The sequence below is a fragment of the Anopheles merus genome, chromosome 2L, assembly GCF_017562075.2.
Source record: "Anopheles merus strain MAF chromosome 2L, AmerM5.1, whole genome shotgun sequence".
NCBI classification, from domain to species: Eukaryota; Metazoa; Arthropoda; class Insecta; order Diptera; family Culicidae; genus Anopheles; species Anopheles merus.
Genome location: NC_054083.1, coordinates 21,540,708 through 21,565,920, shown reverse-complemented (window position 1 = coordinate 21,565,920; position 25,213 = coordinate 21,540,708). Strand labels below are relative to the sequence as shown.

General features: G+C 42.1%; 2 protein-coding genes across 8 annotated transcripts; one reads left to right on the top strand and one right to left on the bottom strand.

The window, feature by feature from the left end:
* Window positions 1–774: 774 nt before the first annotated feature.
* Window positions 775–25,083, bottom strand: LOC121593521 (vesicle-associated membrane protein 2). 7 transcript variants are annotated; one of them, XM_041915923.1, is made up of 7 exons: window positions 24,995–25,083; window positions 22,594–23,014; window positions 12,897–12,919; window positions 10,525–10,663; window positions 10,285–10,443; window positions 10,149–10,200; window positions 775–4,755 (listed from the first exon to the last, which is right to left on the bottom strand). In XM_041915923.1, exons 3-7 carry the CDS (start codon window positions 12,917–12,919, stop codon window positions 4,571–4,573), a joined length of 558 nt encoding a protein of 185 aa, XP_041771857.1. In that variant the 5' UTR covers window positions 22,594–23,014; window positions 24,995–25,083; the 3' UTR covers window positions 775–4,570. The 7 variants fall into 7 exon arrangements, with proteins under 7 accessions (XP_041771857.1, XP_041771858.1, XP_041771856.1 ...); XM_041915924.1 differs by having other exon boundaries at window positions 24,966–25,067; XM_041915922.1 differs by having other exon boundaries at window positions 24,944–25,050.
* On the top strand, window positions 15,887–17,024 carry LOC121593523 (nuclear protein 1). The gene has a single exon (XM_041915930.1). The coding sequence runs from the start codon at window positions 16,082–16,084 to the stop codon at window positions 16,268–16,270; it is 189 nt and encodes a 62-aa protein (XP_041771864.1). The 5' UTR covers window positions 15,887–16,081; the 3' UTR covers window positions 16,271–17,024.
* Window positions 25,084–25,213: the final 130 nt, after the last annotated feature.

The following is a 25,213-nucleotide window of genomic DNA, read 5'->3' as shown; positions in this document are numbered from 1 at the left end:
AGAAATAAAACGAAGAAAGAAAATAACGAAAGAAAAAGAATGGTAGTAGCTGTACAATAATTGTGATATTTCACCAAACGCCATTCCACAGCACCTTTGCAGCTATTTACATACACTAGTTTAATTGTCTTTATTAATCATTAATTATATATTCTCTGTTCATTATTATCTATACCTTTTTTTCCAACACACCTCTGGTAAACCTTACTGCTTTGCTTTTTTCCACCTTTCCTTACTCTGTGTCCTTTCCTTTTCCCCATTCTTCTGTTTTGTCCTTCCATTTCATCTAGTCCTTTTTTTTTCAATTTCCTATGGAGCATCTTTCACAAACTTCTATTCTTTTTTGTTTTCTTTTGCTTCTTTTCTTGTTTCGTTCCCTTTGTTTTTTTTCTCTTCTTCTTCTGGACAGCAAGCTGTTAGCATTCCAAACCGATCAACTCCACGTGAGCTCTCTCTCACACACACACACACACACACAAACACATCCACAACCACCCATTTGCATTAGTATAGATAACAATGAAGCACGTACATGTGTTTGCGGTTTTGTTTTTCCCTCTTCACTTTACTTGTGTTGTTCTGGTAGTTTTGGGTAGTTTTTGTTTGTCTTTTATTCGATTATTTCTCCCCTACTTCTTCTCGTTTACTTTCGTTCGTCCTTGTTAATGTGTTTTGCTTCTTAGTTCTTTTCTTCGTCTTGTGTGTGTGTGTTTTTTTTACAATTTTCAAAGCTATGTATATATGTATGTATGTATATATATATTTTTTGTTTTACTTTATATATTTTCCCATTTTATTAGTTTTTACCACTTTTTTTGGATTTTCATCATTTTGTGACTCCGTCAATCCTCTATTTCTTCTCCCACTTATGCTTCCTGTTGTTTCGTTCAATACTCGTATAATGTATTTATATATATGTGTGTGATTTTGCTGTTGTTTAAACTTATTTTTTGTTTCTGTTTCGTTCCGTCTTTTACTAGCTGTTTATGGGGGGTTTGAATTTGCTTTCCATCTTTTTCTTGATCTTGTCAATTTCTTTCCTTTTGCCGCATATATATTTGCTTAACTTATGTGTCGGGTACTTTTGTTATACATATTCTAGTAGGGGGAGAAAGTGTAAAAATTAAAACAATGCTATGCTAGAGCTAGAGGGATTCTGTTACTTGTCGGTTGTATGTTTTTGCTCATTGTTGTTGTATTGATTTTTCTAGTTGTCTGTGTAATCTGTTACCTATTTTGCTCTTTTTCCACAATTTGTTCTTCTGTTTCAGTTTTTCATTTTTCTCCGGGTTGTCCATTCCATTTGCAATTGTGTTTTGCTATTATTTCATTATTAGTAGCTTTTCCAATATTATGTATATGTTTTTGTTTTTTTGTAACCTGGTTTTCCTTTCACTGTGATAGATTCTGTTCGGGGCTTTGGGGTTTCAGGTGTTTCTTCGAATGTGAAGTGCGCTGGTCTTTTTCTTTTGTCACACAACCGTATTCACCTTCGCCCGTGTTCCTCCAATATATGATACGATTAGAGTGATGATAATGACGAGTTATTTCAATCGGTGTGGGCGAGTACGTGTAAGAGCCGCTCACCTTCTGCATATGCTGTAAGTTGCCTTTGGCGAGTGAAGTTATTTTATTTTTGTTTTTATTTTACTTTGGATTTTTTCTTCTTTTTGTGTTCTGTTCTTAGTTGTCCTTAGTTTTGGTTATGATTGTGGTTTCGAATCGGTTTTACCTACTCTATTAACTCACTGTCTAAATTAAGTTGTGTGCTCTTCGTGCTGTCTTTTGTGTGTTTGTAATGTGTTTGCTCCTTACCCGCTTTGCTATTTACCACACATCGTACAACTCGTTATCTCCTATCCTTCGTTAGCATGTTTAGCTACGCTCTTCTATTTGTCTTGTTTTATTCATTTTTTTCTCCTCTATTTTCCCCGCTTTGCAGGGTTTGTCTGTTTCTGTTTCTGTTTCCTTTTTTTCGGTTGTCGATTGTGTGTGTGTATGTTTTCGGTTTATATTGTTTAACTATTAATCGCTATGTTTAGTTTATATTTGCTTCGAACGCTTCTCCCCTTTCCTCCCTAAATTGTCATGGTGTGGTGTCTCTTTTTCTGATGACGTTTTTCGTGTTTGTTTTTGGACTTTCAATGACGTGATGTTCGTGTTTACTTTCCAACTCTCTTATGCTTAGTAATATTGAATAGGGGGTTCTCGATTTGGTTTTGCTAGTTTAAATGCTTCCTTAAGAATGGTGCGTTTTAACTGTCACTTTCCGTTTCCCAATATTTTACAACATTGCTCCATTTGAACATTGTTCCTTGGGGCTAAGGTGCGCCACAGAGAAGGTATCTCCTCCCCATAAGATTAGACGCAATCTAATCTTTCAAAAAACTTACAAACTCAACAAAACAATATTCCTCCTTCATCACCTCTGTTTTACTGGATGTAAATACCAATTCCTATAACAAAAACAAATACACACGCAAGCAAGCAAACTAGAGCATAATGATGACACCTTACCCGTTTGTATCCGATCTGTTCCTGTTCCTGCAATTCGGATCGGAATGGAAAAACAACGGTTCTTTCGCATGTGATCGCATGGAATGGAAGCCACAATTCATGAAGGGGGGGAAGGGGGGGGGAGAAGTGACGAACGAGTCTCCTCCGCTCGTCCCCTCTCCATCCCTGCCTCCCCTCTCATCCTTCCCTCACGATTTCCTCACCCTCAGTCAACTGAACTGATTACAGATGGTCGGGAGAAGTTCGGAATCCGTTCCGTGGAAATAATTCTGTTTATTGTTGCAATATTTAAGTGTTTTAAGTAGCTGACATAGTTTATGCTCTTTTCATGTTTTCGTTGCTTGTTGCTATTTTTTTTTTGGTTTTGTTTAATGCATTAGTATAGACATTTCTTCTTCTACTTCTGTTCGCTCATTCGAATGTTGTCCCTTCAGCTTTCGCTTCATTGTTTACTGGAATGGGGATGGGGGAATGTAGGGAAAGGATGAAGGGTGTGTCGGGGGGAGGGGAGGGAATGGTTCAATGAAGTGCTTGCCTACTACACCACCTCTCCTCCAACTGCATTGCCTGCCCCCACTTTACACATACACCGCGCGAACGATCGACTGCAACTGCAACAATAATAATCATAATAATAATGTAAGGAAATTTGTCTCGATTCGTTTTGTTTGCTACACTCCTTTTCGCTTACATTGTTTTCCTTTATCCTTGCTTCCTCGCTCTTGCTTTTTTACCTTCTCTTTCCACGATATTTTCCCTTCACGTGTGGGTGTTATTTTACTAAAACTTCAACCTGTAACATTATGCTGTGTAAACGTGAGACTCTGTATGTGTGTGTGTCTGTGAAATGTTTGAATGAAGTTTTCTTTCATTTTTTCATTTTTTTTTTGTTAATTTAATTTAAACATTATACCATGACCAACCACTCATCAGCACACCGCCGCACCCGTGAACACCTTTCTGAGGAGATTGCATTTGCCTTTGCAAGTATACGTATAACACACCAACACAAAAACAGAAAAGTAGCTGCACGGGAGTGTAGCTGTAATACAGCGATTGTATGGCTCCCATACAGCGATTGTATGGCTCCCCCACTGTATGGCTCCCATAAAACAAAAACAACCTGCACACAGACACACACACGCATCCAATCTGGATGGAGCGGATGAACTTTCTTGTGTCGAAGTGATTTTCCATCAATTTGAAACTCTCAGCTTCCGAACCCTGGACCACCGTTTGCGCAACGGATCGTTTAGAACAACGGGTTCGAAGCGCATACGAGAAGAATTTTGGGTGGCGGGGGGGGAGGAGGGGCGGTCCTCGTGCAGGAAGTATCGGTAACACACAGTAATAGCTGATGTCTTTGTCCCTTTTCCTTATTCTCTCTTTAATATCTCTCTTTTTCTCTATCGTTCTCTCTCCTGTCTTCTGAGCTTTATATCCTTCGCCCTTTCTCTTGCTCTCTAAGTCTGTTGTTTTTTTCTTTTCTTCTGTCTTTTAACTACTTTCTATGTTGCTCTGTTTCTTCTTATAACGGTATGTGTTGTATTTATTTCGTTTGTTTTTGTTTGTCTTCTTATACTGGAAGTATCTCACTTAAATGCAATAGCGATTTTTTGTTTTTGTTGTTGTTGTTGTTGTCATTAGTACATTCCGGTTTGTTTTCACTTTTTTTGTGTTTCTACTTTTGTGTATTTTTTTGTTTGTTGGTTTGGTTTTTGTTTCATGTTCTTAAACTCCACGCGAATGACGACGATGTAATGTGAATGTGTATGTGTCTGTGTTTGTTTCTCTTTTCTTTTTAGTACATGGATAGTAATGGTGCTTCTTATTCTTTTTTCTTCTTCTGCTTCTTCTTCACTTTTCCCTCCATTCTTCTCTCTTTCTATGTGTTTTAACGTGTGTTTGATCTTCATTTCTTCCATTGTTTCTTTCCGTACTGTTGTTGTTGTTGCTGTTTATGACCAACCAATTCATGCGTCGACAGGTGTTGTTATGATGGTGGTTTTTGTTGTTCTTGTTGCACTGTCCGGAATCTCGACCTGATCACCGCTTAGTTCTTGATCAGCTGAGCGCCACCACCAGTTAGCAGGGCGGAAACGTCCTGTACCAGGGCGGCCGGTGCAGCCGGTTGGGCCGGTGGTGCGGCCGGCATCTGCTGCATCGGTATCTGTTGCATCGGCTGGCCGCCCATCATCATCATCGGTTGCTGCGGTTGATCGGCAGGCATGAATTTCGCTGCGAAGAAAGTTAGATTTTGGAAGATTAGTAACTCGGATTGGTAGATGCGTTTGTGGAGGCGGGGGGAAAAGGTGCAATGTGAGTTGCGTTTCCGCTCCTCTAGATCTAGATCTGGAGAAGCTGGAGATTCTAATACAGCAGCGTACTTTCGCGCGAGTGCCACTGTGGCACGACACACACATACATACACACGCACACACAGGAGAGTTACTACATCAACAGAGCATTACAGAGTAGGTATTACGCATAGTAGAGAGAGGGAGTAGTGGTGACGTGTTGTTCGTTTTTTGTTATTGTGACTTCAAGTAAGATACAGAAGGAAAGAGACAAAGAGAAAGAGAGAGAGAGAGAGAGAGAGAGAGAAGAGAGAGAGAGATATGGAGCTAGGCGCTCATTTTGGAAGGGAAAGGAAGAGAGACTTATGAAAGTAGCGTGTTTGAGAGTGGAGTGTAGAAATAGCGTAGTAGTTGTCTTTGGGATAGAGTTTACTAACATTCATACATACACCCACACGTATACACACACACACACACACACATACACACACGGATAGATACACTAAGGCCTGCGTTCTGCCCACTACGCACAGACCACATCACGCAAGCAGGAGCAACGAGTTGGCAGAGCAACTTTTACTTCAATTACTAACTTACTGAGCTGAAACGCTCTGGATGAAGCATTTAAAACTGATGAAAAATGTCAATTAAACGGCATCTAGTTTCCCGCTAGATGACGCTGCGCGAAGTTACTGTATAACGGCTATTAGTACAGCGTTGTACTAAAACGCGTAGTAGATTTGTTTTTACAAAGAAAACATCCATTTTCCATCCGTTTTGAATGCTTCACGCGACACGTTTTGCAGGCATATTCCAATACTGTACAATGTAGCTTCCCCCCATTAATATCAATTGCAAACATTTACACTTTGTAGCCCTGCTGTTGCAACTAAAGGTTTACGACAGTATAACAGTATCGAGTAATGATAGTAGACGAGTGTGTGAGTGTGAATGGGTTGTTTCGAAGAGTGAAGCAAATACACCCTCCCAGTATGTGACATAGACACTCAGACAGTAACAAAGAGAGTAGAGAGAAAGAGAGCGAGAGAGTGAGAGAGTGAGAGAAAGACCACAGACGATTGGAGCCAGTACGAGAACGAGTGTTGCAGACGATCTAGAGTGGACGTTTGCGTTTGCTTTTGGGAGTAAGTTGATTGTTTGTTTTGGTAGACGTGTTTATTGCACCATGTTCGTTGTCATCTGTCACTGTGTTGTCCCTTTACAACTGTATATTTTGTTTGTTTCTTTGTTTTTTGTTTTGTTTTCCATATATCTTTGCTGTATAGCACTGCGGTGAGTATGTGTTGCGTGAACTGTGATTCTATCTTGTATTATTTTAATTGAGAGTTTTTAGGAAAACAACAACAAAAATGAGAGTAAATAAGGGTGTTAAAACATACAAAGTAGAGAGACAAAAAATGATTATTCAAGGTATGTAAACTATAAAAGAAATTGTATAAACAAAATCATTACTGCTTAATTTGAAGTACAAAAGAAACAATTATCATATGAAAGGAATTGAAAGAGATTTAGAAGAAGAAAAAACATGTAGCGTAAACTGTGTAGCGTAAAGAGTGATTGTATTTGCCCAAATGTTTCAACTTGTCGTGTAAAATTTGTTGTTATTTGTTGCCGAACGATGTTGTACATGTTTGGATGTAGTAGTTTGAATTAGTAATTTAGTGTCATCCTTTACGCCACTGTCCTGTTGTTGCTGTGTAGGGAAATATTGTGAATTGTTCATCGTTACTAGTTTTCCTCACACAAACTCTACAGATCGCAAGGTAGCAATAGTACTAAGAGAGAAGCTTCCTCGTATCCTCCATTATGCACATAGAGACAAAGCATAGAAGAAGTAGTGGAGTGTAAAAGTGTTTTGATATTGATTGTAGACAGATTCTAACATGCTTGTGATACAAGAAATTTCTTACACTATGTTGTGAAATAAACGATTATAATAGATTTTAGCTATGGAGAAAACTGCAATAAGTACTAATAATATTATTTGATTAAGTAATCTATCAAATGGATATACTATATTGTTTGCTATTGCTAAGTGCTAGTTTTTTTTTAAATATGAATAATAATTTCTAATTAGAAGCCAAAATTCACAAAACAATTGGATTAAATCAACATATTAAAACAAACATGTGAAAACAAAATACAGTATGTATTAATTAAAACTAGTTTACAAAAGAAAACAAAGTCTACTAATAAAACAAAAACGATTGCCACAGCTTCCCGATCAGTAATAGCCACGCTACCAACTAACAACGTTTGCTATTCGATTAGACACTCTAAGTGACACTGACAGTGCGTAACGGATTAAGTGCAACACACTCACATACATACACACGTAACGCGTTACTGATCGGGAGCAACATACTAAAAGCAAAGTGTATAAATAACGTAAACACTACAAGGAAACCGGTAGAACCACAGGATATATTCAATGCACATTACGCAGCCACAGTGTAGACAACAAACAGTGCCGAGCAGAATGCTCGATAATTTTACACTAATATTGTTGCATCATTTAGCATTTACTGGAGGGCGAGGGGGGGGGGGTCAGGTTAAGGGGTAAGGGTGATGTCGTTAGCTACGAAGAACAAGTTAAAAATTTTCTCACCCAAACTGGCGGCCATTGTGTCGTTTTTTGGTCGAATTGGTTTTGGTTGGGTCAGCTGATTTTGTTTTAAATATATTTTTTTAAAGCTTGTGGTTTGTTTCGCGCGGATTTTGCCGTTGACAGATGACGGATTGAAGAGCTCGAATTGAAGCAGGCGACGACGCACAGTGTGCGTTGAAGGTTACGAAACGAGAGTAGGACACAGAGACAAGTTGAGAGCGAGAGAGATAGAGAGAGAGAGAGAGAGAGAGAGAGAGAGCGAACAAGAGACTGGAATGGAGAGCGTGATGCGAGCTCACAGCGCAGCACAGGGCGGAAAGAGAGAGTAAAACCTGCGTGCGCGCGTAAGTACTCAACTCGTACGCGAAGCCAATGCTCGTTGCCATCACTTTCAAGCACGTTGAAGTTCTCGTTTGATTGGTTGATGATGGTTGTGAGAATCTGTCTCAGTAGTAGATTTTTCGATTCTTTTACTTCTGTTTAGGGTATTTTGCGTTGCTTCCATCACAGCTATCAACTTACACAATACGCACATTCCAAAATTTTGAGCCGATTAGAAGACATGTCAGTTACTCGCCAAACACTAACAATCTGTATTGATCTGTTATACAAATCAACCCACGTTTTCTGAACATTGGTCGCTCTTCTGTAGTCGATGGGTCATCCGGAAGTACGTTTTCGCATACACTCACACACCCAATTCGGGACAGGAATCAGCGAAATAAGAGCAACCGTAAGCCGAATCGGGAAACTATTGGCAAACAGCACGGGTTTTCCTCGTACCCACGTCGGTGTTACAGAGCCGACAGACAACGGAGACAACGCGCTACGAGTTGGCCAATAATGGTTGGCTGTGGGGCTATATGTATATGTTATATATATACGCGTACGATAGAGTGGACGATGTTGCCTGATGGTGTTGTTGATGATAATAATAATGATGGGGTAAGGGGTTTGATGGCATTTTTTTGTTGTAGTTGGGCTGAAAGTTGTTTGGATAAGTAATTTTGCAGCTTGCGACTGGAAATTTTGGATTTTTGTTTCGATTTCGATTAAAGAGGAATCGGCTGCCTTTCTCGATTGGCCATGTTTAATTTCTTGCTGCAAATGGGCGTGATCGGGACGTAGAATGAAAAGAGAGAAAAATGGAAAGAGATAAAGAAAAAAAAAGCGCATCAGACAAAAGAAACAAATCGTTGCTAGGATTAACACGCTTTTGGTTGTTTCTGTTTTACTGCAGAGGGCGTTGGCGGGGCTGTATTACTAAGGCCGCAAAATGGTATTAAAAAGGTCGGAAATATGGTACTAAAACTATAGCTAAAAGGTGGTGTAAGAGTGTGTAGAGTGATTTTTAAATTATTTAATTGATTTTAATTGACCATTTAAATTAGGAAATTTGCTTTCTTTAAAGGTGAATAAAACCTCAGTACATCTCACCCTAGTTAACGTATGCGAATACTGTTCGAATGTCAAAATTACCTTCTTAGACCCATCATTTAATTTCCCCTCAAGGGTATGCAATCCGCAAACAAAATGCACTTACTAGTATGTCTTGTTTTAAACCTTCCTCTCTTTTCAATTGCTCTACTATTACACTCGCAAGCATCGTACCATGAAACAACGGCCAAGTCAAATATTTAGCACAATCAGCACAAAACACGAAGGCAAACTGTTATACACCGATGTACATCTCCTCACCCATTCAAGGGAGGTGGTTTATACATTGCACAAAATATGACACACAAGCTACATGACGCGGGGCATGTAATCAAACAGAAAATCTCAAAACGATTAACAAAAAAAAGGGGGAAACAACAGTAAAATAAACACAAAAAGCAGTTTCAAATAGACAACTCGGCATCAACCACAGAGTACTATATCAGTGCAATATATCAGCACAGATATTAGACAGCGAAACAGAAAATCAACAGGAGTACGCAAACCTTGGCTTTTCGCTCGCCTGGAAGATGGCTTTTCTTTTCGTTGATCATACCCGTGTTATACCCGTGAGCTTTTGGTTGTGAATCCATCGTTTTTGACTATACGGAAGTTCTATACTTTGCATACGCTTCTACGCCTTCTTTCTCTCTCTATCTTCTGGTTCCGGTTTAACCGTAAGGATATTAGATGATGATAATGTGATTATATGCATATTTTTTTTATATTGTGAACATGATGCCACCTATCATCGGAGCTCGGTTGTGTTCTAATTCCCCCTCCCGCGCAAGGGCATCGATCTTTATGATATATGCTTTGTTTGTGTGTGATTCGTTCCTTCTCTACACTGCATCCACGTTGACATGTTCTTCCTCACAATTGTATAATGTGTCAAATATCGCTACTCTACTGGTAAATGGGGTTTTTCTTTCAATGGGTCTTTCTGGCGGGAAGGTTAATGATTTTCCCCATGTACATGTCTTTTGAGTTTTACATGTAATTTGCTGATGATGACAAAACATAGAACAAATTGTGAGAAATTATTAGCAAAAAATAAAGACAGTACGGTACGGAGAAAGTGATGCATCGTTAGTCAGCGTAACAAACCGAACGTAAGGAAGGTGAAAATACTTTCAAGATCTGAGGGATTGCTTAAAATTTTGTAGCTAGAAAGCTGCTTTGTCTTTCACAGCATTCAAGAAAAATGTGTTCCAAACATTGTTTGAATTGAATAGATCCCCTACCGGCTCGCGTTCCCGTTCACTTACCTACAATAATCGCGAGTATGACGAGACCAATGACTCCCATTATTATCATCATCTAAAAACAAAATTGCAACCGAACGTTAGAGTAGTGGATTGAAATTTAAAAAAAAAACACACTTTAATAATTTGCTCCACTTACTTTTAGATTCTGTAGCCAGAATTTCCTCTTCAGTTTGCCGGCCTGCTGTTCAAACTGCGACGCGCCCTGCTGCAGCGCATCGGCTCGATCGTCCAGTTCCGACAGCTTCTGATCTCTTTCCAGCACCTTCTCGACGTTCGTCTTCATGATATCCACAACCTGTGCATAAAAGGGGGGGGGCGACATATCAAACATTAGTGCCTTCGGTTCGCTTTATCTCCAAACCTCCTCATTACATACCTCGTCGACCTGTGCCTGCGTTTGCTGCAGTCGCTTCTGTGCCGCGATCTGCTGAGGCGTCCGTGGTCCTCCGACGATTCCATCCGCTCCCGGCTCGCCGCCCGCCGCTGCACCCGGTGCAAGACCATCTGGGGCCGACCTGTACCGGAGGGTCGATTGAGGTGATTTCAAAAGAAAGAGAGAGATATAGAGAGAGAGGAGAAAGATGCACAGAAGAATGTTAATGACAAAGCGATCACATTTGTTCTTTTACGACAAGAACGCAAAACGGGTAACAAACTAGGAAGCTAAATCGAACGAATCTTCGATAACGAGACGACACGGGTATACTTCCTTTGGATCCGGCTGCTTTGCATCAAACCGAGTTTTTAGTACAAAAGCTGTGAGGGCTGAAATGGGGTAGCTTTACTCAATAGCAAACTGGCAAGCTTTTTGAAGAATTGTTACTTCTTTTCGTTCAAATCAACAACAGTTTGCTATTGTATCGTGTTGATTATTGGATCATGTTGTTGTCTAACAAAAAAAGAAGGAGTAAACGCTAAAGTAACGAACAAAATCCAAGATAAACATTTGCTGTGTACATTACCTTGATGCGAGTGTATCTTGTCTGTCTGTCTGTGAGTGTGTGTATGTGTGTGTATGTGTGTGTATGGCGTACTGTAATGAACCTAGTGGGGAACTTAATCTTACACTTGTTTGATGTACTTTACGTCTGCGGAGGGTCAGCGGTGGGGGTGCTAATCGAATTACTTCTTGCACATCATATCCCCCATTTGCTGTAATCTTCAAGTTATGTGCACTTGCTGAATTCTTTCGAGTGAGAGGAACAGGACAGGTGGTGTTTTGTGTGTGTTGCCTGGGGCGTAAGTCGCAAGATTACAGCGCAGCACACATTGCAATCACTTCCTGAACTTCCGTGTTTTTACGTAATGTTTACGCGTCCAACCGCAGCTGGTGGTGCGTCACACACACCAACACAAAAGGCTACTGTGATGCTTACTGAGCTGTCACGTTAGTGGCTGTTGTTTATGACATTGAGTTAGGGTGTTAGGGGAGGAGTTAATTTGGGAATAAAACACACGGGTTTGGTAATTACTTCAAAAAGCGATGAATACAAACAGATTAATGTGAATGCATTCGTCCTGCATGCCATTGCATGCCAAAATGCAGGGTTCGCTGGACGATTACGTCGGCTCGGAGTTGGGTGGAGAAGTGTGACGAAACAGCCGTTGGTTTCGACTTTTCGATGTATGTCAGGAAATCCGTTCCCATTTCCTCTTGGCGCTTGTTTTTATTTTCGGCCATCCAACACGAACCACAGACATCGCTACCGAGCAAATCGATGCAACTAGCTCTAGCTAGTATTTGTGCTCATTTGCGTAGGGAGAGCTGGCGTTCAATTTCCGTCTAAATACCTTTGCTATCACCCGGTGGGGTGGGGCACCCCCTTCATTCTAGGGGTCCAGGTTTTCCACTCCACAACAAACCAACCAGCAGTGTGTGTGGCATACACACTGGGGGGGGGGGGGAGCAATAATGCAAAGAAATCAATAGATACGTTTTTGAGGGTACGCGCGCATGCGCTTCCGACCAGCAGCAGGAAAACCGACCACAATTCCGACCAAGGCACCGGACAAACGTATACGGATTGGAGGAGCAAAAAAAAAAAAACAAAAATCACCCCCCGCTTGAAGCAAAATGAAAACCCACGTGAGGGAAAGTGAGCTGGCGGAAAGTCCTGCCAGCGAATACGAATGGCCTATTTTTCGCACTTTCGCAGGACGCAAAGCCTGAAGTTGTTTCCGTGTTTGTCGGAAAGTTGTCACGACACGGGGACTTTCTCCTTCTCCCCCTACTCTTGAGCCAAAGTGTTGAGGGGTTTAACGATTTGCACTGTACAGAAATTCGATTATTGGGATGGCCAACGTTTCACCATACTTCGTCTTCTTCTTCGTTAACTACTCTTATCGAGTGATAATGAATAAATCAAGCGCCGTAAAACACAGATTGTTGCCGCTCGTATGATACACGCCTTTACCAATAATATTTACCTTTTCAAACCTTTCTTGCCAACCTTTGCTGTTGAATAATGTATCGTGGGAGTTTGAAAGGTAAGCGCTCATGCAGATGCTCGCACAAGGTTCTAGCATAGTGTTATGATAACATATTAAATTAACATTAATGTAACCGAAACTGATTGAACGAACAGAACTTTAACTGAAGCAGTACAATACAGAAACAAGCGGTAAATAAAGTTGAACTGTGTAGTAGAATTGAGCCATATTTTCATGCAAATTTCCTTCTACCATTTTCCTGCGGGTGTTTTGTTGTGTGTGTTTGTGTCTGTGAAGTTAACAACAACATTCACTTACTCTGCTTGCTGTTCTCCACTCATCTGTTTCGTGTATTGTTTTGTTGTGTGTTGAAAAGGTTGAAAGGTGGAAGAAATTTGAGTTGTTTTTTAACGTTTGCAGTCGTCAGTTGTGCGTGTTTTGCGTGAATGTTGTTTATGGAAAGGACAGTTTGATAAGTATTATGCAGTTTTGTAAAGTAATTGATAAACACAATTATGCCCACTACTGATGAGGATGAGATGACGGTATAATGAATTAACCCAAATCACGATGACTCGTGCCCGCCAGAGCTCGTGACTTTTGCAATGACAGGTGCCCATACCACCGTATCTAAAACGATATGACGTTCCGATCTAGTGCTGTCTTTGTTTGTTTCCACCGTGTTTTATTCATCGTGCACGAACGAGAGATAGATCCCGTGCCATCCGTGCCAGTCATTTATTGTCACAGCTGGGTCCTATTTGCGGACCGATTGCTACAAGGATATTTGCAGATGACATTGACTATCTATCTGCTGTGGTGTGTCTCGTCTGTCAGGCGGCACTCCACCGTGGCCATTGTTCCCTTCAACTCTCCACTTGCGGGTTGGCTCCCTTGTAAGCTTGCTCTCTGCTGCGTGCTGCATGACGCGATAAGACTAGCTCGTCGCCGCCGTCGCACGCAAACCCTGCAATCGCAAATGGACGCGCGCGTCATGAACGGGCCCCACACCCGGGTGGTATGGAAAAATCGATATTTACATTGCATCTGGCGTTTTGTCGAGCTTCCGAATGGTTGTATGTTTCTTCAGTAGCAGCAGCAGCAGCAGCAGAAGCACCCTTACCACCCTACCAGCAGTTTATTTCAGCCAGCTCGTTCATCATTAATTCAATGTAAAATTGACCTACTCAAACAGATCGCTGAACGCAATTGTACTGCGGAGCCCTATTTTTGGAACCATATTCTTTTGACTTTCTAAGAAATTTAGTCCTCAATTACGGTTATTAGTCGCCCCACCTTTCATCGATGCGAGTGGAGTGATCAGGTTAGGTAAGATTGTTACTTCTGGTGACCACTCAAGAAGCCTTTAAAAACGAAGGTAATTACTTATGATTATCCGATGATATAGCATGGATTGGCAACAAGCAACAATAAAGGTCAAAGATATTAAGAAGTGTATGTTAAATGATAAGAAGTAGAGTTTCAAGAAAAGCTTCAAGAAAAAGTGTCAAGCGTTTCTTAGAAGCCTAAACCCTCTTGTACTAAAAAGGGCTAAATTCAATCGAAAAACAAAATCTTAAGTCTATACAAATATTGTCTATAGCAGTGATTGCTAAAGTACTCAGAAGAGCATACGGCTCTATTCCTGCTTAGATGGCGGCTGTTTTTCTTTCATATGTTTCCAAAAACTCATATTAGATGTTTATGCATCTTCTTCTTCTTTGGCACAACAACCGCTGTCGGTCAAGGCCTGCCTGTACCCACTAGTGAAAGTGAGATTGGCTTTCAGTGACTTAAGATGATGTTTATGCATACTCCACCAATTTTACAATTGGTGGAACTCTACGCTTTTGATATACCTCTATGATAACTTTAAGTTTGAATTTGGCCCAAATTCGACTAATCAAAATAACGCCCCTATGGTCACAACAACAGAGAATTAATAAGGAATATTTAGTAAATAAGCATTAAACATTAAAGTACTAACTACTATGAAAAGCTACTACTAGAAACATCTTTGTTTTAGAACATCATTGTTTAATTCTTTGCGCTTGACGCATTTCATCGTTGTTCTAAAAAAAAGTCAGCCTCAGCTTGATCACGGTATGATTTTAATAGATTCAATGTTGTCCTTGCTATTTATACATCGTCAGCTATTTGCTATATTCTACTACTGTTTGAGTCTTGTTAGATTGAAATTCCATTCTAAAATCAGTTCATTTTATGTCAATTAAATGATCCAACGCTTCTGGTTTGAGAAATAAACCGCTCAAAATACGAAGCCAATCAACTAAACCGATAATTTACTGAGCCGAATGATGCACACATTACTAATTCTACTACTATCACCATTCCAGTATACAGCTATTATTATGACATGGTTATTAGTACAAGTGCTCCTTCAGGAAACGTTTGTTCCGGCTAGTGCAAATACTGGACTTCATAAAACCGGTTAATAATACTCAACATCCCTAAAATTTCTGCAAATTGCCTTCCGCAGAACATGCCTCGAGTAGCTTCGAGTACTTTCTCGAAGTGAAGTGTTTAACTGTGCTCAGTGTGTGATACAGTCCCAGAGATCGCTCCATCGTTGGATCGTTAGGGTGTTGTGCCCATCACTATACCGCTGACGACGACCCCCAGCGATAAAATGAGAATTAGAGAGCGAGAGAGCGAGAGAGCGTGCGCGCACGAGAACGTTAGAAAGAATGAGTGAGAGAGCAGCGAACGGAGCTAGAAAGAGCGAGATCCACCAACTGAATCGACCCATCTCATCCGCACGCTTGCTTTGTTGTTGAAGAAAGACGTAGAGTGTGGCAACAGGGCAAATGTTTTTACGCAAGGGAGGAAACGAAGGGACGGCGAGGGCACATTGCTGCTGCTGCTGCTGCTACTGCTTTATGTGTATTGGTGCTGCTGCAAAACACGCACACATGCGCAGACGAACCCAACAGAGACGAATCACCGCAAACACTGCCGTCGGAAAGGGGATTTGCTCTGGGGCTGTTATCGTAGATTAAAATGCGCTTTAAATGATTTACCTTAAATTTTGGCATCTTATAAGAGTGTAATAATGATTACAATTTAACAGTGCAATCAGTGACTATCGGAATTGGAATCCATAAATACATACACACACGCGCACAGCCAAACAGTGCCGATAGGGAGAGCGTAATTGATGTTTTGCTTCCCGAAGAGCACGACCATCGTAGTCGTGGTGATGATGGTGGTTCGTTAGTGTGTGCGCACCAAGCACACACACACACACACGCGCGCGCGGGCGCAGTTATAAAAGGGCACTGCAGGCCAAACAAAAGAACGAGTTTTTCCCCAGCAGTTAAACAGTGCGGACGTACATTAGACATCGGTCGACTCAACTTTTCTATTCCCAGTTGTTCGAATTAGCAACCAGCACCAGCACCAATCTGCAAAGGAGTAAAATCCAGGAAACGGAAGCGCCCGCGCAAAAACTACATAAGCCCTAAACAAGAAGCGAGCGCAAAATGTCGGACGATTACGACAAGTACGACTTTGAGATGGAGAAGCACATCCACTCGGGGCACAGTGGCAAGCAGCGCAGCAAGAAGGAGGCAAGCGACCACACCAACCATTACGATCCGAGCGGCCATTCGCGCAAGATTGTGACCAAGCTGAAAAACACGGAATCGAACAAGAAGTCACCGCCGAAGTAAACTAATGGGCAGGAGTGTGACTTCCGTGCGAATGTGGTGTGTGTGAGAGTGTTTCTAATCCGGCCAGCGCGCCATGCGAACGAAAAACGGTTGAGCGAGCGATCTCTAAAGGCGGTACGGGGTGGGGCGCACATTACAAACGACCCTGCCAACTACACCACCACCACTACCACCACTACCAGTAGAACTTCCTCCTTTTTTGCCTAGAGCGAAGAGATGCATCCAACCATTCATCCGTCGGTTTTGCTGCTATTTTTGTGTGCTGTGTTGTGTCCGTCGCAATACGCAATAGAGGATGACCCTGTGTGACTTCAAAGGCAAGCTGAACACACACACGCACGCACACGCACACACGGACTGCTACCTGCGCGCAGCATAAAAGGGCGAGAAGAAGAAGGAGTAAAAACTGGAGAGAAAACACACACACACGTGGTGGGGTGAGGTGCTAGGTTGTGCACCGTGCCGTGTGTGTGTGTGTGTGCGCCATCGTCCTTACTTCTAGACTTTGTTTTAAAAAAGAAGGCCAAAGTCACCCCGCCGCCCCGCCTATCTCCCTCCTGAGAAGGGCTGTGTGCGTGGAGAGAGGGGAGTGGTGTAGGCCCGGAACCAACTGCTCCACCACCAACCTGCTTGTTTTTAAACTATGAATTACAATTATCGGTACCTTTTTGTGTGTGATCAATTATTATAGCTGCAAGTTAATGTACTATTAATAAATAATAAAAAAGAAACGAAAATAATTCCTTAAAATATACTCGAACCGAGTTTTGCTTCCGTTTTTCGAGCTGTGGTCCGGTATATGGTGACACCTTCCGAACCATCTGTTGCTTTTTTTCGTTGTTGTTGAAGAAAAGGGAAAGAAGGAAGGCCATTCCCAAGCACAACACGCTCAAGAAGAAGAAGTGCCTGAGCGAGTTACTGCGTCTTAGCTTTATTTGAACAGCGCCCCCCACCGGAGGTCCGGTTCTCCTTCACGCCTTTACGCCTGCTGCTGGTACTTGCGCCCATGCGGCAATAAGTAAACAACGACGTGTAATCATCAACCATTGCGAGGGTGAGGGAAGAAAAGGAGAAAGGTGGTGTAAAGCCACCATCACCCCAACATACGAGAGCAACATACAACAATAATTTGAAGAAGCCGGGTTGAAGCGCGTGTTTTTGTTTTGCCTTCGGTAAGCGCATTTTCCCTCCGTCCCCACGCGCGCTCTTTCTTTATCCTTCTTTTGCTTCTTCTTTTGCTTTTGCACTCGACGCTGGGGCGATAACAAACACAGAGCGTGTGTGGTAAAAGCAAAAAAAAACCTGCGCAACCGGTAAATCGAACTGCGCGTCAGCTTTTTCCATCGAAGCAACCAAATACAAAAAAGAAGCTTGGTTTGGGGTTTCAGGGTGGGGGTTATTTCGCCGGTACTAGACGAAAACAAAAACAAACCCCCATTGGTACACACAAACACGCACACGCAGCATTTTTTGGGGGAGGAACAAAATAAAAGGAAAGAAAAATGAAGTTCCACCCTCTTATCAAACTCCAATGGAAAGGTGAGATGAAAGTTATCGGACGGAAGAGTGTACCGAGCACAGGATCGTATCAATAATAAGCTGAAGAAAACGAGTTTTTGTTTTTATGCCGTCCAGTCTGTTCGGCTTGCAACACACTTCCTTCCTTCCCCACCGGCATTGGCAAGAGGAGTTCGCCGGTGGCTGGCGTGCCCTTCGAAAGCCCCCTTCACCGATGCGATGGTTACCAGGATTGATAACTGACAACACGCCCTCAGAGGCTGCTGAAATCCACACAAACACACACAGGTTGGCCTATTTTTGGTCTTCCACTATCATCTCCCCCTGTTCGATCGGTTCGTTCATTATCTGGCGCTTTGCTTTACTTCCCTTGTATCAGCATTATTGGCTTCTGTATCAGTACACTGTTTTTTTTCCGGCGCAAGGTTGCAATTAATAAAAGGTACAAGATTAGGGAAAAAAACAAAACAAAAAACACGACCACAAAAACAACAAAGAACTCTCTCTCTCTCTCTCCTTCTCCCTTTGTGTGTTGCTTGTTCACTTTTCGGTGGCCTTTCTGGTGTCTTTGCCACTTGGTTTGCCATTTTTTTCATGCGCAACATTGGTCAAAAGCTTTTGACGCATGCGCCAAAAGCTTTGGCCAAGGTTTGCACACACTCACACATAGTGTGAGATGTGCCATGCAATGTTGTTTGCAAATCGTAGCTGCTTTGTTGTATGGTTTTGTTTCGGTTTAATTTTGAAGCCACAGTCTTAACTCAAAACATCCAAAATCTAATAGTTTCATTTTTATGTTTCATTGTTCAGGCAATAAGAAAGCTGTAGAGCAGTAGGAAAATCCCACAACTGTCTGTGTGTCATGCTCTGGTTGTGAGCAGCTGTGAAGTGACAAAGAAGACAGAAAAAGAAGTTTGTTTCATGTGTGTGTGTGTGTTGCAACAATAATCCCATTTGTACTAGAAAGATACCGAGGAAAATACCCACAAAACACACACATACATTCGATAAGGTTCGAGAAGAATCTCTTTATGTGCCGCATATTCCCACCCGCTATATAAGCTGCATCGGTTGTTTGTTAAGCTTGTTTTATCAGCCGAGAAGGCTGAGCTGCGGTTTTGGTTCAAATCGACACAATTTAAAAAAGCATCAAAGTAGCAATGGGCCGTTTGCGTTGTCGATGCGTACGTGATGTCGCACACGCATCGCAGTCGACGCGCAGAGCTAATCGTTGTGTTTGTGTGTCTGTGTGTGTGTTGGAATAATTTTAGAAACTATTCAAACGCATGCATCCAGTCTTGGTAGGCCATTTTTTTTGTGGGGGGATGAGGGTTAAGGCCGGGCTACATTGATCGTACTCCTGAGTGTAATTTTTGTGAACGCGTACGCCATCTAGCGGCGGCGGGTCGAAGCTAGAGGCTGGTATAATTTATCTGTCAAAAAGTGTTTTGGGTCGAGGAGGCTATAATTTTACCCAATGATGGAAAAATGTTGGAAGATGGGGAAAAATGTTGCCTAGCGCTTTGTATGAATGACGATTTATCCACCAACAACAATTAACGGCCTATTTTGTTGCAATTTATGGACGTTTATAAACATTTCATACGGCATAGAAGTAGCCTGCTCGAAACTTGATGAGACACCAAGTATGAATAATTTTGACACATAAATTATACCGACATCTAGCTTGCGCTGGTCGTCGCCAGATGCGCTAGTGAAAATAAAAATTACACTACGGAGTACGATCAATGTAGCCCGGCCTTTATATTAATTATAAACAGCAGGGCAACGAGTTTTTAGATTTGATCCGGTAGCATTCAATGAAAACTACATTTTCTCTCAAAACAATAATAATCTTGCTTCTTTATGAGGCTTTAGAAAAGAGATCCCAACGACTATTTATGCAGCAAATTTTTAAAACAGCTATTTGACAGTCAAATGTATTGAAACTCCTACTTGAAAGAGAACATACAAAAAAACTACTCCAATTTTTTTAACTGGAATTACACGAAACAAATGGTAGTTGAGGCTTTAAAAGACATCATTAGTTATCGTATTTAAGACCCTCTTTTAGGGCGAAACAGACCAACATAAGACTTTGGTCGTTCGAGGGGGTCGGGTATGTACGGGTAACTAGTTTTCGTTTAAATCTGATACATTAAGGCCGGGCTACATCGTTCTTACTCGCTAGTATGATTTCGATTTTCACTAGCGCATCTGGCGGTGGCTGACCGAAGCCTTTTTGCCAAACAATTTGGAACCGCTTCAGAAAATGTGTTGTTTTTCCATGTTTTTTACTTAAACTGGACTGGACAAGTTTTGTAAAAGGTAAATACATATGTTCTGAATGTATTTCAGCCATTTTCGCATAAAAAAGCGCAAAAAAAACACTACTTAAAGATCCAGCATGACTATTCCCTCGATCATCAAAAAAAGCTTCCACCAGCCGCCGCCAGATGCGCTAGTGAAAATCGAAATTACAATAGCGAGTACGGACAATGTCCACCGGCCTTTACATACGATTATACACAGAGAAAGTCTTGTGCACAAGTATCCACAAAAATGAAACTGGAAAAGCAAGGAGCGTTGGAATTTCTTTGGCAACGCTAAAAGGTTAAAAAATAAGACACAAGAAAAAGGCTTGAAAATAAAGGAAACAATTGATCTCACTGGATGATTCCAGTTCATACAAAAGAACCATTTAAGCATGAGATCAAAACTAAACATGCTTAGAAAAACAAAAAAAAATGCGAAGGAACACTGATGGCCATTTGTTTGTACTAGAATCAAGAAAAAAAATTGGTTTGAATCAAATTAATTAACTGAACAATGTTGTTGTTTTTTTTTTTAAATTTTGAATAAAATTAGCTTCTTTTCAACTTACTTAAACTTCTTTTTCAAACGTATTAAATAATTCGTTAGAGGGGTCGTCATTTGAAATTATTTTTATACTTCATGCATCTCAATGCCAGTGGTCTATAACTGCATCTAACAATAGTATGTCCCACATTTTTTATGGTCGTTAATGTTCTAGGGATTTTCGTAGGACGAATCCAAGAAAACAAAGATCGATAAGCATGCACGCATTAAACGTAATAAAAGCGTAACATGAACCCAAACACATTCGGGAAACATCCAAAACACAATCGTTAACCCTGTAAAGGCTTGCTGAACGACTTGCCAGGCCCAAATGCTGTATAATTCAGTGAAAACGTCTTCTTGTGTCGTTGTGCTTCGATATAAACGTATTAAATTTAATTTAAATACAATTTTGGTGAAGTGAATATATTTCTTTTAGTATCAAATTTAAAAAAAGAAGAAATACTATTGCTTAAGTCATAGTACAATAGTTGATAGTACTTAAGGAAACTACACAAAACCATGGCAAGACCAAAGAGCAAGATAATCACACTAGAATAGGGATTGTTGTGCTCAAGGGCAATTGTAAAGAGCAAAAAAACCATTGACACCCAGCTATTACTATTACCACCTTTCCGTTCTAAGTAGCAAAAACAGCTCCGCGTATCTGTGTGTGTGTGTGTCCTACTACTCTACAAGCACTACTCCACATTCTAGGGACGGTTCAGTCTTTTGCTTCTTTACCATACCATCTCCTTCTTTCTCCCGATTTTCTCATCTTTCTCTCTTATAAGCTCTCATCAGCGTTCGTTCTATTTATTTTTTCCTCCCCAAAACCTCATTTCATCCAGCTCTCCCGAAGGATGCAGAAATGCTGCATCGTCGAGCAGTTCGCCCCCCCCCCCCCCCCCCCCCTGGTGCATCCTGTGTGCCAACCTGCACCAAAGCGTCCAGAAAACCAGCCCGTTTACTGCAAGCGCAATCGCACACTAAAGCAACGTCACAAGCAATACGATACACTATGTGTGTGTGCATGTGTGAGTACGTGTGGCTTCAACGGTGAGAAGCGCAAAGATGGCTCTCCTCTCCCGTCGTAGCTTCCCCATTGTGTTGGCCCGTTGCCAACTTGGATGTTTCCCTGCTTTTCTTGACAAAAAACGCGCTTTTCTTAATAGGTTGTTGAAAGGGTTTTATTGTGCTAAAACCTTTTATTTGTACTATTCTTCTTAAAGAACAAAATTTATAGGAAAAAAAAACTGGACTCTCCACACACTATCGATTGGCAAACGAACACCGAACGACAGGGCGATCGGTTAATCATCGGGACATAGGGGCAGATCCTTTTGCAATGCATTCTCTCTTGCTCACAACTCTCTCGCTCATTCCTTTCTCTCGCCTTTAGCAAGAATACACTGCAAGAGAAAGATTACTGCACATTCACATACCGTTCGTCCTGTTTTGTTGTTGTTGCGAGAGAAATCGAGAGGAAAATGGGCACAATTTCCCTTACATTCGTCACTACCGATGGTGGAGTTGGAGTATGAAGTGAGAGTATCCCCCCCCCATCCCCCTACCATCTGCCTACTTGCAGTAGCGGGTTTATCGAACACACATACACACCCGCAAACGCACACACTAAAGCATCGATCGGTGGCGAGGCACACTTCGATGTACCCATGTAGCGAGTTTTCCCCGTTTTCCCATGCTTTCGGTGCAGTTTTGACGGGAAATGATGATGCGAAAAATAAAAACTGATGAGAATGTGAAGAATTCAATGTGTCCATGTGTGTGTGTGAAGGTGATTGTTTTGCAGTGTTGAATTTCGTGCATTTCTGACGTTCTTCGTATCGCATCGATCTTTACCAAAGCTCTCACACACACACACACATATAATGGGGATGAATCATGGAAATCATAATATGCCCGCGCCCAAGCCGCATACTTACATTTTCTGTGCTGTTTTCTGTGGGTTTTAGACGGGCTCGGTCACAGTCGTAGTAGTAGTAGTAGTAGTGGTGCAGGTACTGCTAGGTTGAGGCAGCTCCAAGAGGCAGGGAGGTTATCAGGCTTATCCTTATCGACACACACGCACACACGCACTCAACCGTCGTATCACACTCACGCACTTAGAAGCACCTGCACACGCTGACCTTTTTTTTTGGCGTACTTCTTCCTTTACGGTGTTTGGCTTTTACAAGAAAACACACACGTACACACACGCACACGCTTCTGGCTGGGTGGCTGCACTTTGCCTTTAAAAACGGCCCTTCTTTTCCAGCCTCGGTCACACGTTAACCTCTTCTGCAGCACTGCGCTAGGGTGTGATGGGTATGGGGACAGTGACACACTCACTTCAATGAACGCGCACTAAGGATATATGCACCGCGAGAAATGATTAAAATAGAGGAAATGTTAAGGAATCGTTAGGTCTTTGTACAGGAAAACGCGTGTGCGAAAGAGAACGGAAATCGATGAACACAGAGGAGGACAGTGTGTATTGAATGATGCAGCAGCGAGAAGGACTACCAAACACCGATTCCGATGAGCAACAGCAAGAGTCACTTGCGTCAGAGGACTCTGATGTCTCTAAAAAATCGTCTCTGCGTAAAAAAATCGTCTCAAACTTCCACTCTTCATGTGTGTGCGTTTTTCTTTTATAAGAAAATTAGTTTTCAAACTGTGCAAAGAGCGTTACTGGAACAGAAAACGTAAAGCATGATGGAGCAGCCTGGTAGCTAACGCAACCAACGCACGCTGAGCGGCTGAGCTACGTGAGTTCGCAGTGAGCCGTGAGCCGTGAGAGATGGCGTAATCGTCACGCGTAGCCAAATGTCATCGCACTGGTGCGAGCAAAGTTACGCAAAAAACGCAATCGAAATGACGTTCGATAGTTGAAAATATAAAATAAAATAAAATAAATCTGAATATTGTTTTGTAAGTTATTTGAATTTTGGTTAATTTATGTTAATCTGTCTGCCAAAGCACCGACCAAAATGATATCATTGTGCAGCAGCAGCAGCAAAGCAAGTTGTGTGGGTAGACGATGCGGATAAAACTTGGGCTGTATGTGTGAACCCTGCGAAGAAGCGATCCTTTTGCGGGAAAGAGTCAACAACAGCAGTCAGCGCTCGGTGAGAGAGTAAAAAAGAACACACATCCACATCCGTTCCGCTCTCCTCCTGTGTCTCTATTGCGCTCTCTTTCCTTCTCAACTTTCCTTTTCGTTCACTCTCTCGCTCTCTCGCTCTTTCTCGCACGCAAGCGAATGGGGGAAAAGGAAAAACGCTCCCATTGAAAACCCCACAACGAAGCCACGTGAACACACGGGGCCGTTTGGAAAAGATGGTCAGAAGTTTCGTTCGGTTCTCCTTTGCTTCCCGTGTCCACACTCTTGTATCACACACTTTGCACACACACACACGTATGTTGGTCCAGTTGGACTAGTTTTTTGCACAGAAGGAAAACGCTTTGTAGAAAAATTTGTTTCCCGATTTCTTTTCCTTCCAGCCAAATGCTTCATTACACTGAAAAAGCGATGAGCTGGGTAAAACGAGGGTTGACGGGACACGAGGGTCCTTCGGTGTCCTTGATGTTTCTTCCATCTTTCCATGCCCCCCATGGCGGGGGGGCTCACATGTCCTTTTTTCCGAGCGTGTGGTGTGGGTTAGCAGGAACAGCAGCAGGAACAGCAGCGAATTTTCGCCCACCTTCAACCAGGTTTTGTTCGATCGATTGAAGGAACAAAAAAAAGCAAGCTGCAAACTTCTCCCACACGCTCATGCTATTTGGATGGATATTTTTCACTGCTCTGACGGATGGAGCATGTGATGATGTCCACACCTTCACACACAAACATACACACACACACAGGCACAAACTACACTTGCGTTGGACGCGCTTAGGTACGATCGTAGGAGGCGTCTACAGGCCGTTGAATCGTTTTTCCACCAAAGCCACAGTTTTCTTATGTCACTTTTGCGTCAGATGGAGGCACACATCGTAGAGACACACACGGCCATTACGGGGGCAAGAGGTAATGGGGTGTTGAAAAGCAGAAGGGGATAAACGGTTCGAATTTGTGAAACCTTCTTCTGGACAAAAAAAGGCTCACACTTACACAGCCTACACATACAGACGTTCATGAAACACGCTGACACTTGCCCACGTACAGAGGTGTCCGATGTAGGATGCGAGAAAGAGACAAGGACAGAGACAGAGAGAAAGAGAGAGTGAAAGTAGCTCGAGAAAAGGTGTTGTGGAGCGGGGTGGTAACGCTGCTTTAAGATTCACACATACACGGACACACACACACACGCACAGCTGCGGAAAAATTGAACCGTTGTTCACCTCACTCGACCAGACGACGTCCAAAAGGCGTTTGATGCGTCCGAAGCGACGGTTGCTACCGAAAAGCCACCGATGAAACAGGCGCTGCTCGCCTGTCGCCGAAACCCGTAGAGAGTGAGAGCGTCGGGCCGAGAGAGCAGGACTTTCGCTCGCTCTCTTCCTTTCTCTCTCCGGGCGCATGCTCACAGGATAGTGCCAAAAGAGCTGCTGGAAAAGCGA

What these genes read in the sequence shown, in the direction of transcription:
- LOC121593523 (XM_041915930.1), top strand. Translation starts at nt 16,082, where the DNA reads ATGTCGGACGATTACGACAAGTACGACTTTGAGATGGAGAAGCACATC.
- LOC121593521 (XM_041915923.1), bottom strand. Translation starts at nt 12,919, where the DNA reads ATGAGTGGAGAACAGCAAGCAGA. An exon ending in TCTGGCTACAGAATCTAAAA is followed by an intron (nt 10,201 to 10,284) that starts GTAAGTGGAGCA and finishes TTTTGTTTTTAG; the next exon opens with ATGATGATAATAATGGGAGT. An exon ending in CATACTCGCGATTATTGTAG is followed by an intron (nt 4,756 to 10,148) that starts GTAAGTGAACGG and finishes CTTTCTTCGCAG; the next exon opens with CGAAATTCATGCCTGCCGAT.